This window comes from Glycine soja, chromosome 5 (assembly GCF_004193775.1).
Source record: "Glycine soja cultivar W05 chromosome 5, ASM419377v2, whole genome shotgun sequence".
Lineage (NCBI taxonomy): Eukaryota > Viridiplantae > Streptophyta > Magnoliopsida > Fabales > Fabaceae > Glycine > Glycine soja.
The window spans coordinates 33,170,785-33,185,918 of record NC_041006.1 but is presented as its reverse complement, the minus strand read 5'-3'; the positions used below and the strand labels follow the sequence as shown (position 1 = coordinate 33,185,918).

Below are 15,134 nucleotides of genomic sequence, written 5' to 3'. Positions count from 1 at the left end.
GTCCCCCACATGAAGCAGATGCTGTCCTAAGGCAACTTTTCTGTCCCCCACATGAAGCAGATGCTTCAAACCGGGAATGAAAATTGTGTGCTATGAGAAGAGACTGTGAGACTGAAACATTAAAACTCCATTTGGATAAACTTCTCCGAAAACATTTATAGTAGACAAAAATAAGAAAGTAAAATGTGTTAAACTTCTTGCATAAGCTAAGATCAACTTATACACTTAACTTTTATAGAAATCTTTTTCATTTAACTTCTCTAAAAGCTAAGCTACATACGCTGATTTTAACTTATGTAGAATCTCAATGTATCTTACATTCTAATTTTCTTCTTCTATAAGTGTTTATGGATAAGTTTATCCGAACAGTGTCTTCAAGTGACTTACTTGGATTATGAAACCCAAAGATCACATCCGCTATGGCAGCTCCACCAGCTTCTCCGGGGTAGCCAACCCACAAGATGCTTGTGATTTTATTGTTGTCTTTAGCAAAGGACACATCCATGCCTCCTCCAGACATTATGACAAGAATCACTGGTCCCTTGGATGCATTTGAAACTTCAGTAACTAGAAGTTGTTGCTGTCCTGGAAGAAGAATGTTGACTCTGTCTAGACTTTCAGCCTTAATTGCTAGACTTGCACCGACTACAATTACTGTGGCATGTCCAGAGGCAGAAATCTTTTTTGCATCATCTAGTACTGGATTGGGGCAGCGCACATCAAGACAGCCGGCAGCATAGCTTGTAGGAACAAAGGCTGTTAGGCCTTGCAAGGGTTATATATACTTACATGGGATGCCTGCAAAATTTTAGGAGTTTGTTAAATGTGATTTTAAGCTAAAAGGGAATATAACAAGCCTTGAACTTATGACATCAAACAATTTGATCCATTTTGCCTATGGTTATTATCTGAGTAAACCCCTCAAGTTAGTCTCAAAGTATTTTCATTCAATAACATCTTGGTCTCAATCTCAATAAATTTGGACTATTACCTAAAAAAATTGTTACTCGAGAACCTAAGTGATGTAATACTAATCTTTTGAATACCAATGCAAATGGATAATTTACTTTTTCCTTCTTTGTCTAGGACCGTCGAATTTTTGGATCCCAACTAATTTAAGTCCAATCAAGTGAACTCAACTCATTTAAGAGAACATAGCTCTGTCAGTGTTTATTTTTTTCATTCTTAAGACTTGAATGTGAGACCTTATTTAAGGAGAATCACACTTTTTTCTAATTAGACTAACAGGTATGGTAAATTGAGAATTTACTTGTGGATAAGTATGGTGCTTCAACATAAAAATACTTAGACAAATGACTAATTAAATTTGACCCCTTTCCCTAGTTGATATCCTTATGGCTGAGTGATATGCATAAAGTTGGAAATTTTGATACCTTCATAGTTTCCAATCATGACCCTAGTAGCATTAGCATTGGGTCCTATAACTGCCAACGATTTAATGGCTTTGGCGTTGAGAGGCAGTGATGCTGGACTGTTTTTCAGCAACACAATCCCTTGCCTTGCAGCTTCTCGGGCAAGTTCCTGGTTTGCTGGAGTGCAGACATCTTTTGGTCCAAGGTTTCCATAAGGTTGCTTTCTTGGATCACCATCAAAGAATCCTAGACGCATCAACGTAGCGAAGTTGTTGGAGACAGCATTGTTAATGGATTCATCAATAAGCCCTAGCTTGACAGCACCTTCTGTGTATTGGCCAAGAAATCTTCCACAGTTCAAGTCCAACCCTGCCAAATCAAAATTTGTATATACCAAAGATAAGTAAGGGATTTCTTATGTAAATTGATAAAAGCCACTCTAAAGAAATTCACACTACCACTAAACCAACCATATACCTTGTCAGAAGCAATAACGCGAGAAACTTAGATGATACAACAATGAAACACATATAACAGTAGTAAATGAAACTCAAATGAATCCGAAATCCAAGACTTTTTCCAGTAACAATGTTACAATTAATCGGAAATTCAACATTTGTCTATGAACATGTGATTATGTAGTCTTTTTACCTGCCAGAATGGATATGGCTGCTGTGACATCCTCTACCCCTCGCATATATATACTAACAAAGGAATAAAAATTCAAATATTAATTAAAAGTATTTTTTTAAAAAACATTTTTAAATACAAGCCTTTCAAAGGGATAAAAGCTTCACAATCACTTTCTTCTACATCATATTCAAACTTGTCCAAATAAATAATAAAGTCATCGGCTCGAACAAGGTCGTCTGAGACTTCATACAATTAATATAAAACCCTATACCCCAATGTCACATCCTATCAGAGCGTTGTGTCTCGACGTCCTTCAACACAATATTCCTTAAAGCAGTTCACCTAGTCATTTGCTCCCCCGAACACAGAGTTCAAGATCATCACAGGATCCAAACACAAACAACAAACCGGGAGTGAGTTATCACATTTCTAACTAATAGAGAAACAAGACAACTAAATATACATATCATATAAACCAAATAAAACTTACTTACACGTAATTCACGTAATTCCACCACTTTGTCATTCAAAATTCACTTTTCATCAATCAATCACACTTTTCAATCATCAATCACATTACACAGGAATCACACGCTCTGATCAAGACATAATAACACCTCAATTTCATAATAAACAATTAGCAAGCGCATGAGACAGTTATGCTAAGACTCAAGGCTATATGCAATGTAGTACCATGTCAGTGAAAAACCACCCTGGGGCGCTTAGGAGTACATAACAAGACACACCACACAATGAGTTTGTCAGGTCACTCTCACTAAGTAAGATCATAGGGAGACCAGTCAGGGTTACGATGTTTTGCGAGAATGCTCCAACCATATGGGATCAACATAGGCTTAAAGGAGCACTCAAACCCAGTAACCCTCAAGGCCTACACTCCGAAGAGTCCGTCAGGGCCTCTCCTTCCTGATTCAGGTCCAACCCCTAAAATCATTTTAGCACACAGACACTGCTCGTGAATTATACAATACCCACGACCTCACACTCGTGTTTTAAACACGTACAACATATTGCGCTACAATTTAACACTGGTTCCTAAATAGGAAACCTACACTTTCTCTTTAACACTGGTTCCTAAATAGGAAACCTACACTTTCTCTTTAGCACTGCGCATTTACACTTTTCTCAAGATAACACTGGTCGGGTTATTGTACAATTCACAGCTTACAACACAAATAATGTCACATCAAGAGTTAATCACACACTTATTTACAACCAAAACTCATTCACAATTTCACATCTCATAATGTCACAATCCACCATCACATGTTTTCACGTATCTCACAATTCAACACATGTTCTACTTTACACTTTTACTCAATCTCAATAACAATATTATAATCTCAAGGCAACATATTATTCCACAATTCATCACATATTTCATTTATAAGCACTGCTAATGAATTATACAATACCCCCGACCTCACACTCGTGTTTCAAACACGTTTAACACATTGCACTACAATTTAACACTGGTTCCTGAATAGGAAACCTACATTTTCTCTTAAACACTGCGCATCAACGCTTTTCTCAAGATAACACTGGTCGGGTTATTGTATAATTCATAGCTCACAATATAATTATGGTCACATCAAGCGTCAAACACACACTTATTAAGAATCAAATATCATGCCCACAATTTAACATCTCATAATATCACATCAATCATCTCATTTTTACATGTATCTCGCAAATTGACACATTCAACTTTGTACTACTCAATCTTCACTATAATATTATAATACTATTATAATAACTTATTACACCTTATAACTCATGCACATCACACAATAATAATATTTGCATGATACAAAACATATATATGTATATGTATATAGTAAATTAAACTACATTGTTTTTTTATCAAAGGATTTCTATAACAATTAATTTAATATTACATCAAAAGAAATTACCACTAGATATTAACCTTACAATTTTCTTTAATTTATTATTCTAGTATTACAATAATTATATACACATAACATGTTGATCATCGTCGTAGAAAAATTAGAACAAGATAATAATTTATATAAAATAAGTTATTGAATAATATTATTTAAAATATAATTTACGTTAATAAAAAGAGCTTAATTTTTCTAAAGGGTTCACAATCAACACAAAAATAGATCAATTTCATAGCAATTTCTCATTGGGACATCAACTGATTCATCAAACATATATAATTCAGTGTAATAATTAAAAGGATAAAATGAAAATTGCAAAAATATCCCAAAACTCATTCCAATTGATATCTCTAAGGATCCCTACACATGTTCTCACTAATCCCCAATTGTGAATAATTCATCCCTTACCTCTGAGCGGACTCACGTGTCTTCAGCCAGCGATAGTAACATCTCTAGCAGTTTCCTGAGATTCCTTCAGTCATTCCTCCGACTGCTCCGATAGAATTCCCAAACGTTGGAGAGACGGAGAAGAGATTGAAACCTCCACTTGTATTGTCTTCATGCGATTCCTTTTTATCCCTCCACAAATGTTATCTCGAAAATCCCAACGGTGGAAGTGTGTGCAATTGAATTTCGAACAACATATCCAAATTTCATGAAAATCCAACGGTTAACGAAACCGGGATCGTAGTTTTACCGAGACAGTTTTGGGTTTCTGCGGGAAATTAAAATGCTATAATGCGAAGGGTTTTCCTCTAAGCTCATATATGATTTTGAAATTCCCAACGATGAGAATGTTCGAAATTAGGTTGCGAACATGATACTCAAATTTCACGACGATCCAACGGTGAACGAGTCCGAGACCGTCATTTTTCTGAGACAGGTTTGGTGGGCTACGGGAAAAAGAAAGGATTTTAAGAAGAGAAGGGGAAAAACGAAAATGAGGCCAAAAAGAGACACCTGACTTAACATAACTATTTATACCTAGGGTACTCAGCCTATTATTTGTTCTATATTTATTTATCTATTTATTTTATAAAAACAAACTCTATTTTATTTTCTATCAAACAAATAAATGAAATATTCTTTTTATTTTCTCTCAAATCATTATTTTAATTAATAATTATATCTCCTTATTTATTTATTTATGAAATCTTATCATTTTTTTTAAAACTCTATTTATTTATAAATAACAATCATTTTTAATCTAGATTACAAAAATTAGAATGTTACAGCTGCAGCTTCTTCAGGAGTCTTGGTGTAGTGCTGATATTTGTAAAGCACTTCTACCGAGTCACAGTGAAAAACCATATATCTGCATAGTCCATATAATCATATTATCGTAAAGACAACATTGACAACAAAGGGTGGCAAATAAACAATTAAAGATCATTATATATTCCTTCTGCCTCATTTTGTTTGTCGTATTAAATGAAGTACACATCTTAAGTAAACAATTGATTATACTAATTCCATGATAAAATAATATCATCCAACTAAAATATCTTCATTAACTACACTGTAGAGTTACCATTATACATCTACTAGTGCATTTATTTCTTAAGGGTATTATTGGATTCTAAAGTGACAAACTTTGGGACAAGAAAAATTTCAGAAGTGACAAATAAAATGAGAGAGACAGAAGAAAATTTAGAAAGGTACCCATTTAGTTTCCATTCACCCCGGACAACACCCTTGAGGAGGTCAGGGTCTGCACAAGTTGGCTTTCCATTAACCTTGTTGTAGGAACACATGACACTGGCAACATTGCCATCAATCACACAGCTCTTGAATGGTGGTTGGAATGTGTCCTCCAAATCTTGTTTTGTCAGCTTACCAATATCAACAAGAAAAAACATCAAAAACCATGAAAATGATTCTCTTCCATCCCATCCTTAAGAACTTGTACATGGAGTTTTAATTAGACCAATTGTAGATTATTATTACCACAGCATTGAAGGTGTAACGCTGAATTCCTTTCCACTTATCCACATCATAGGCTGTATAGTGTTTGCAGCAAGCAGCAACCTTGAGCTTGCTGGGGTCCCCACCGTCAGTTTGTTGAAGACCTTTGACATAGCCTGCTGCATATTTGCTAGTGAGCACAGGATCTTCCCCTGGTGTTTCAAGACCTCTTCCCCATCTTGGATCTCTGAATATGTTAATGTTTGGTGACCAATATGTAAAACCAGCAAGGCCAACATTGTACATTGCTCCTGCTTCCGTTGAAACCACCTGCGAAAATAGCCGTAAACATCATTTCAAAGTTTAGACCTATTTTTTTTATCCTATAGTGCTTGATGATTTCAAATATCATGAACTCTACATTTTAATTCAATTTAAATGCACATCATCTGACAATTGATGCATGATTAGTTTTTTAAAGTTTGCCACTAGGAATTAATTAACATAGAGTACTCTCTTTTATATGCTTCGGCTTCAAAACATTAGCTAGAACCTCAGAATGTTTGCTTTGAATACATTCTGCGAATTCCCGCTAAGAACTCACCTGCTTTTTTTGTTTGATTTTATTATTATTCAATTGCAAAAATTTGTACCCAAAAGATTTCCAGCCAAAAGCATTAATCAACAATGCCCTTAACTATCCCACCTTCTCTAACCAATAATCAATAATTTCAGCCTCATTGCATAAGAAAAAATGTCTACAAAGTTATGCACTTACTAATTTTTTTTTTTTTTTTTTTGCAAAACTTAGATGTAATTCTTTAGAGTGCTTTTGATAAACTCCAATTCAAATTGGAGAATAACATAAAAAACATTTAATGAACTGTATCTAACTTTTGTTCCTTTTTATTTTCAAAAATGAATTTAGACACTCAAAATGCTATTTGACACCAAATGAGAGAAAGATAAAAGAGAAAAAAAAATGAAGAGTTAGGTGTTAGAAAAATTGGTATGTTAAAAAATCATCACTTTTTTATTCTGGCTTCATGAAATCAATGAAAAACTGTATTGTGAATGCAATAGAAAAAACTTCAAACAGAACCAACGAGCTTCCACATATGTTTAGTAAAGAAATAAAATGACTCAAGTTAACAGCACTAACCTCCATTCAATAAAGAAGGGAAAGCTACACAAGAAAAGTAACAAGAGGAGAAGCCTCACCCTTCCAATGACTTCAAACAATGAAGTGTTGAAAGAAGCAGCAGTGAGAATAGGCATGGGAAAGCTGGTTGCACCAGGAACCACGTTGGAGAATCGCGTCCCCAGGCCAACGTTGGACACTCCATGAAGTGCTTCGGACCACCATTCATACCTTGGAATCCCAAGCCTACTCACATCCCCAGCAGAGTTCACCAAGTTCCCTATCTTCTCTTGCAATGTCAACCTCCCCACAAGGTCCTTCACCCTTGCTTCCACCCCCAAAGACTTGTCACAAAACCCATAACCCGCCACTGCAGGGCTCTTCCCAACATCACAAGCGAATGTCTGGCCCCGAACAACACTAACATCGCAACAACTCAACAACGTTGTCACAAGGACACAACAAAACAAGGACTTTGTTGGCCATTGTTGTGGCCTTGAGAGCAAAATGGAGTGTCTAAGTCTAACTCTAACTATCTATACGTTGTTATAGTTAGAGTCCTTTGTGAATCAGGTTCGAATTTCTCTACTAATAATACTAATAACTAATGTATTGTGTTATATATGAATGAATGTGGTTAGATATATTATTATGTATTATGTATCATATAACATTCATGCATCTTATAAAAATGTTAAGGTGTTGAATTTTAGTGGCCCGTGATGGAAGAAGGAATGGCCTATTAAATGGGGTTGCTTGCTTTTGGCACAGAGACACAAAAGCAAATGAGCGAAGGAAGGAAAGGAATCTCCTCAGCGAGACATGGATGGAGCTTAACTTGCATCCTACATATAACTTAGGAAATCCCACCAAATCTGAATATTGTACACTACGGATTCTTGACAAAAAAACCCATCACCTATACATTACATAGAGTCGGCCCTGAGAGTCATTTGGGAGTGTGATGACACTAAACCTATAACTAAAAGAGATCCAAAATTAAAAAAAATAGTTTTATAATAATTTTTTCTATATTATTCTATATTTTTTTGTTAAATAAGTTGAAGTTATTATTTATTTTATGTCTCATTTTTTATTCAAATTAAAATGTGATATGTTATTAAAAGTGTCACTTTTTAAATTAATTTTCTTAACATTTTACCATCATAGATTAATATTGATTGAATTTTCAATTATGCAATATATCAATTGGAAATCACTTTAATAAAGTTTTTTTTTTTCATATCCCTTCATGTTTGTAAAATAGGATTTGCTTTAATAAAAGTTATAACAGTATGTTTTAACCATGATAGATGCTAATGTAAGCCATGACATCGTGTTAAAAGTGTGCTTTATTCATGACAAACACTGATGTAAGTCATGATATTATCACGTATCCTCCTCTCTATATATAGCATTTGGAGACTCTCATTTATATCCATCGAATAAAACATGCATGTTGTAACATTCCATTTTTTTTCATAAATAAATTTAAAAAGTTTTTTAGTAAAAATAATAAAAATAAATAAATAGAGTAAATAATAGGTCGTAAATGCCCTTAGCTATAAATAGCAACATGCTAGGTTTTTCAGACTGACTACCCAGTCTCCTTTACCTCTCATTTTCGTTTTTCTTCTTCTCCTCTCAAAACCCTTTCTTTTTCCCGTAGCTCACTAAACTTGTCTTAGAAAAACAACGATCTTGGACTCATTCACCGTTGGATCGTTGTAAAATTTAAACACCAGGTTCAAAACCCAATTCCGAGTATTCTCACCGTTTGGAATTTCAAAATCATGTATGAGATTATAGGAAAACCCTTCGCATTGTAGCCTTTTAATTTTCCACAGAAACCCAAAACTGTCTTGGTAAAACTATGATCCTGGTTTTGTTAACCGTTGGATTTTCATGAAATTTGGATATGCTGTTTGAAATTCAATGGTGCACACTTCCACCGTTGGAATTTGTGATATAATATTCTTGGAGGGAGAAAAAAGAATCTCATGAAGACCGTACAAGTGGAGGTTTCAATCTCTTCTTCGTCTCTATGACGTTTGAGAATTCTATCGGAGCAGTCGGAGGAATAACTGAAGGAATCTCAGGGAACCGCTAGAGATGCTGCTATCGCTGGCTGAAGACACGTGAGTCCGCTCAAAGGTAAGAGACGAGTTATTCACAATTGGGGATTAGTGAGAACATGTGTAGGGATCCTTAGAGATATCAATTGGAATGAGTTTTGGGGTGTTTTTGCACTTTTCATTTTATCCTTATAATTATTACAGTGAATTATATATGTTTGACAGACCAATTGTTGTGAAATTGATATGTTATTGTGTTGAGCGTGAACCCTATAAATCGAGCATTTTTCTAATTAATATGAATTGATGAAATAAAGTAAGAAAAAATTTAGAAAGAGATATTGATTTTGTATTTTCTCTTTAACATTGGTTCCTAACTAGCTAGGAACCTACACTTTCTCTTTAACACTACGCATAAGCACTGGTCGGGTTATTGTATAATTCATAGCTCACGATATAATTAATGTAATATCAAGTGTTAAACACATCCACTTATTCACAATCGAATATCATGTCCACACTTTAACATCTCATAACATCACATCAACCATCTCATAACATTCCCAATGATATTCATAAGGTACAACATACACATGTTCATGAAATTTAACCATAATATTCTCAAACTTCAACACTTAATAATTTTTGGAATCATACTATAACACTCTACAATATTATTTACATAAATTATTAATATAAATAACTACCTCTATATATATAAACTAGCATACATCATATTAAATCACAAATTTCAAAGTAAGCTTTCAATGCACAAATTCTAAATAATTATATGAACACTTTGGTCAGTTTCAATTATGATATTAATTTTTTAAATTATATATAAAAACCTAAACAACAAGAAAAAGAGAAAATACAAAATCAATATCTCTCTCTAAATTTCTCCTTATTTTATTTCATCAATTCATATTAATTAGAAAAAGTACTCAATTTATAGGGTCATGCTCAACACAATAGCATATCAATTTCACAACAATTGGTCTGTCAAACATATATAATTCACTATAATAATTATAAGGATAAAATGAAATTGCAAAAACATCACAAAACTCATTCTAATTGATATCTCTAAGGATCCCTACACATGTTCTCACTAGTTCCCAATTGTGAATAACTCATCTCTTACCTCTAAGCGGGCTCACGTGTCTTCAGCCAGCGATAACAGCATCTCTAGCGGCTCCCTAAGATTCCTCCAATTTTTTTTCTCTAACGGCTCCGATAGAGTTCCCAAACGTCAAAGAAACAGAGAAGGGATTGAAGCCTCTACTTGTACTGTCTTCATGCGATTTATTTTTCTCCCTCCACAAATATTATCTTGCAAATCCCAACAGTGAAATCGTGCGAAATTGAATTTCGAACAACATATCCAAATTTCATGAAAATCCAACGGTTAACGAAACCGGGATCATAGTTTTACCGAGACAGCTTTGGGTTTCTGCGGGAAAGGAAAATGCTACAATGCGAGGGGTATTTCTCTTAGCTCGGACATATTATCGAAATTCCCAACGGTGGAAATTCTCGGAATTTGGTTGCGAACGTGGTGCTCAAATTTCACGACGATCCAACGGTGAATGAGTCCGAGATCGTCATTTTTTTGGAAATAGGTTAGGTGGTCTGCAGGTAAAAGATAGAGTTTTGGAAGAAGAGAGAAAAAACGAAATTGTGAGGCAGAGGAGGCTGAGGAGTAAAACTGACCTAGCATGTTGCTATTTATAGTTAGGGACATTTATGACCTATTATTTACTCTATTTATTTATTTATTATTTATTATTTTATAAAAACAAACTTTATTTTATTTTCTATCAAACAAATAAATAAAATACCCTTTTTATTTTCTCTTAAATCATTATTTTAATTAATAATTATATCTCCTTATTTTATTTATTTATAAAATCTCATCATTTTTTTAAAATTCTATTTATTTATAAATAACAATCATTTTTAATCTAGTTTACAAAAATTAGAATGTGACAATCACCTTGTGTCTGAAAGACTTTTTTCTTCAATGCCAATTCATTTTGTTCTTGTGGAATCTGTCAATTAGCGGGATTGTCCGAATTAACTTTGCTCCACTTCCTTGCATTTCTGAATTAACCTTTCATGTTGTTTTCCAAATTATTTTTCCCGTGAAATTCAGGTGTTTGTTTCTCAATGAATGCAGATTTACTCGCTGTCTCAAGGCCAATCCAAACTAGAAAGGTGAACTCATTGTAATTATAATGCGAACTGCTTCTCAATTTTAAGCACTGCAGCTATAAGTTGTTGGAAACTGGATATCTCAGCTATAATGTTTATGTGGGGATCATTGGCGGTTGGAAAGCATTTTCTAGTGATTAATTAATTATGCAATACTTGAGTTGAAAGGATTCAAACATGCCAGATTTAATTTTCTCACAATAATTCATATAGGTTTAAATTATGCCAACACTTGAAACAAATTCATGCAATCCATATTCTAGGTAAGCCACACGTTACTTGTCCAGCAAGAAACTGAAAAATACCATACACAAAACTGTTTACATAAACAATTGTCTCAGAATTAAGCTGGAGTGCATTTTATATACAAAGCAGATACAAACTGGGTCACATCCTGATCTCATTTGATCAGACAGTGCTTTTCAAGCTGCAGCTATAAGATGTATTGAGGTATTCATGGACGACTTTTTAGTGTTTGGGCCCTCATTTGAAAGATGCTTGAAGAACTTGGAGATGGTACTACAAAGGTGTGTAGAAACTAACCTGGTGTTGAATTGGGAAAAATGCCACTTCATGGTTCGAGAAGGTATAGTTCTAGGCCACAAGATTTCAGCCCAAGGGATTGAGGTAGATAGGGCAAAAATAGAAGTAGTTGAAAAGTTGTCACCACCATCAAATGTAAAAGAAATTAGAAGCTTTCTAGGGCATGCAGGTTTTTACAGGAGGTTTATCAAGGACTTCTCAAATATTGCAAGGCCATCAAGTAATTTGTTGAATAAAGATGTGATTTTTAATTTTGACGATGATTGTTCTGCAGCATTCCAGACCCTAAAGACCAAGCTCACAACAGCACCAGTAATGATTGCACCAGACTGGAGTAAAGAATTTGAGTTGATGTGTGATGCCAGTGACTATGCAATGGGTGCAGTTCTAGGACAAAGGGAAAACAAGGTATTTCACGCCATTTATTATGCTAGCAAAGTCCTCAATGAAGCACAAGTTAATTATGCCACTACAGAGAAGGAGATGTTAGCCATTGTCTTCGCCTTAGAGAAATTCAGGTCCTATCTGGTAGGTTCAAAGGTAATAATTTTTACTGATCATGCTGCTATTAAACATCTTCTCACCAAAGCAAATTCCAAACCAAGGTTAATTAGATGGGTACTGCTTCTACAAGAATTTGACATTGTCATCAAAGACAAGAAAGGATCCGAGAACGTGGTAGCTGATCACCTGTCCCGATTAAAGAATGAAGAAATAACCAAGGAAGAACCGGAGGTAAAAGGAGAATTTCCTGATGAGTTTCTTTTGCAGGTTGCCACAAGACCCTGGTTTGCTGATATGTATAATTACAAAGCCACGGGGATCATTCCAGAAGAATTCAATTGGAGTCAGCGGAAGAAATTCTTGCACGATGCTCGCTTCTATGTGTGGGATGACCCGCATCTGTTCAAAACAGGAGCTGATAATCTGCTAAGGAGATGTGTTACAATGGATGAAGCAGAAAGCATTCTTTGGCATTGCCACAGTTCGCCTTATGGCGGTCACCACAGTGGAGACAAGACGGCAGCAAAAGTGCTACAATCAGGTTTTTTCTAGCCCTCTATCTTTAAAGATGCTCACAATTTTGTGCATTGCTGTGATAAATGTCAGAGAACAGGAGGAATTTCTAGAAGAAATGAGATGCCGCTGCAGAATATCATGGAGGTAGAGATTTTTTACTGTTGGGGCATTGACTTTATGGGACCCCTTCCTTCTTCATACGAGAATATTTATATCTTGGTAGTCATAGACTGTGTCAAAGTAGGTGGAAGCCATAGCCACTCCGAAGGATGATGCCAGGGTAGTAATAAAGTTCTTAAAGAAATATATTTTCTCCCGTTTTGGAGTCCCATGAGCCGTAATCAGCGATGAGGGAACACACTTCTGCAACAACCAATTGAAGAAAGTCCTTGAGCATTACAATGTTAGACATAAGGTGGCTACACCTTATCATCCACAGAAAAATGGCCAAGCATAAATTTCTAACAGAGAGCTTAAGTGAATCGTTGAAAAGACTGTGGCATCATCAAGAAAGGATTGGGCTTTGAAGCTAGACGATACTCTTTGGGCCTACAGGACAGCATTCAAGACCCCCATCGGATTATCTCCATTCCAACTAGTATATGGGAAGGCATGCCACTTACCAGTAGAGTTGGAGCATAAGGCCTATTGGGCTCTCAAATTGCTCAACTTCGATGAAGTCGCATCTAGAGAAAGAAGGAAATTACAGTTGTTGGAGTTAGAAGAAATGGGATTGAACGCCTATGAGTCCTCGAGAATTTATAAGCAAAAGATTAAGGCGTATCATGACAAGAAATTGCAGAGACAAGACTTCCAGCCAGGCCAACAAGTTTTACTCTTTAACTCCAAGCTTAGATTATTCCCAGGAAAGCTGAAATCAAAGTGGTCAGGGCCATTTGTGATTAAAGAAGTGAGACCTCATGGAGCAGTAGAATTGATGGACCCTACAGGAGACAACCGTGAGAGGAGATGGATCGTCAATGGACAACGTTTGAAGATCTATAATGGCGGACAATTGGATAGGTTGACAAGCGTTGACTACCTGAAGGACCCCTGAAGAAAGGCACAACGTCTAGCTAAAGACGATAAACTAAGCGCTGACTGGGAGACAACCCAGCACATTTATATAAAGTTAGATTTTATTTTCCAAAAAAAAAAAAAACACAGGATTTTTTAGGATATTCGTGGACTCTCAGTCCACTTGGGATGTATCTATAATTGATGACTCAGAGGCCTTTATCCAGCAGGTTGCTTGGCTAGGAGTCCAATCCTCTACTGATGGGGGTGCGCCCTCTGAGGTCAGAGATATTACTGAAGCCGAAACTAAGGATGAGACCATATTGCATCTCTAGCAGCTGATTGGGATCCAGGGCCCACACAAGATTGAGACCCAAATCTTCTTATCAAGATTTCTTCTTTTCTTCTATTTCTTTATGTTTATTGTCTTTAGTTTTTGTTTTTCTTTATCTTACTTTAATTTCAGCAATTTAATTCTAGTAGTTTAAATTCAATCATTTTATGTCATTGAATAAAAATTGCATGATAATTATGAAGTCACTTTTTAAGCTTTTTCTGAAGGACTTAGACACTTGAAATGCTGCATACCAATTTTTGTGAAAATGCTGGTTCCATGAAGGTTAATGTCAGTTCAAGTAGTGGAGTATGAATCACAACAAAAAGAGGAAAAGGTTAGTCCGTCAGAAAGAAATCATGTGCGGTAAGCCAACAACTTTGTTTTGTCCCGGTGAGTTGTGTGAAACGTACTTGTGAGAGAATGTCTGTTTTTAATTTCCCGCTTTTGCATCATTCTTAGACTGTTTGATTAATTACATGAGGTGGAAATGATCAAGGCCATGTTTCTTCTTATTTTCAGCCACTTAGCCAAAAAGCCAACCTTTGATGATAATTTATCCCTTGCACCCTATTTGAGCCAAAAATGATAATCATGTTTCTTTTTTTTTTTAAAAAAAACCCTTAAGCCTACTTTAATTATTTCCTACCTTGTTTTAGGGTTTAAGAGAGCATAAGAATCTTAGTTATGATATGCTCCTAATTTGGGGGAGGGTTAAGGTAAAAATTATCTCAGGAAGGAAAACAGCACAAACTAAGGCACCCTAAAAAAAAAAGTATGCCCAAAGTTTCTTTCCAAAAAAAAAGAAAGAAATTGTAGGATAAAAAGTTTCTTTTCAAAAAAAAAAAAAGGGAAAGAAGAATAATAAGGGCAGAAAATAAATAGGTGCCATAAGTGCTGTAAAAAAAAAAAACAAGGCTAAATAAGTGAAAGTTTTTCTAGGATAAATGCTCTCTT

The 15,134-nt window shown here is 35.2% G+C and overlaps 2 protein-coding genes and 1 pseudogene across 2 annotated transcripts; 1 reads left to right on the top strand and 2 right to left on the bottom strand.

The window, feature by feature from the left end:
- Positions 1-272: 272 nt before the first annotated feature.
- Positions 273-2,070, bottom strand: LOC114411315 (annotated as a pseudogene).
- Positions 2,071-5,149: 3,079 nt separating this feature from the next.
- Positions 5,150-11,838, bottom strand: LOC114411314 (beta-xylosidase/alpha-L-arabinofuranosidase 2-like). Its single transcript, XM_028375032.1, has 5 exons — positions 11,807-11,838; positions 6,992-7,394; positions 5,876-6,163; positions 5,591-5,760; positions 5,150-5,243 (listed from the first exon to the last, which is right to left on the bottom strand). Exons 1-5 carry the CDS (start codon positions 11,836-11,838, stop codon positions 5,150-5,152), a joined length of 987 nt encoding a protein of 328 aa, XP_028230833.1.
- Positions 11,837-13,883, top strand: LOC114411313. The gene is made up of 4 exons (XM_028375031.1): positions 11,837-12,838; positions 12,917-12,970; positions 13,071-13,106; positions 13,320-13,883. The coding sequence occupies exons 1-4, from the start codon at positions 11,837-11,839 to the stop codon at positions 13,881-13,883; spliced, it is 1,656 nt and encodes a 551-aa protein (XP_028230832.1).
- The last annotated feature ends 1,251 nt before the right edge of the window (positions 13,884-15,134 follow it).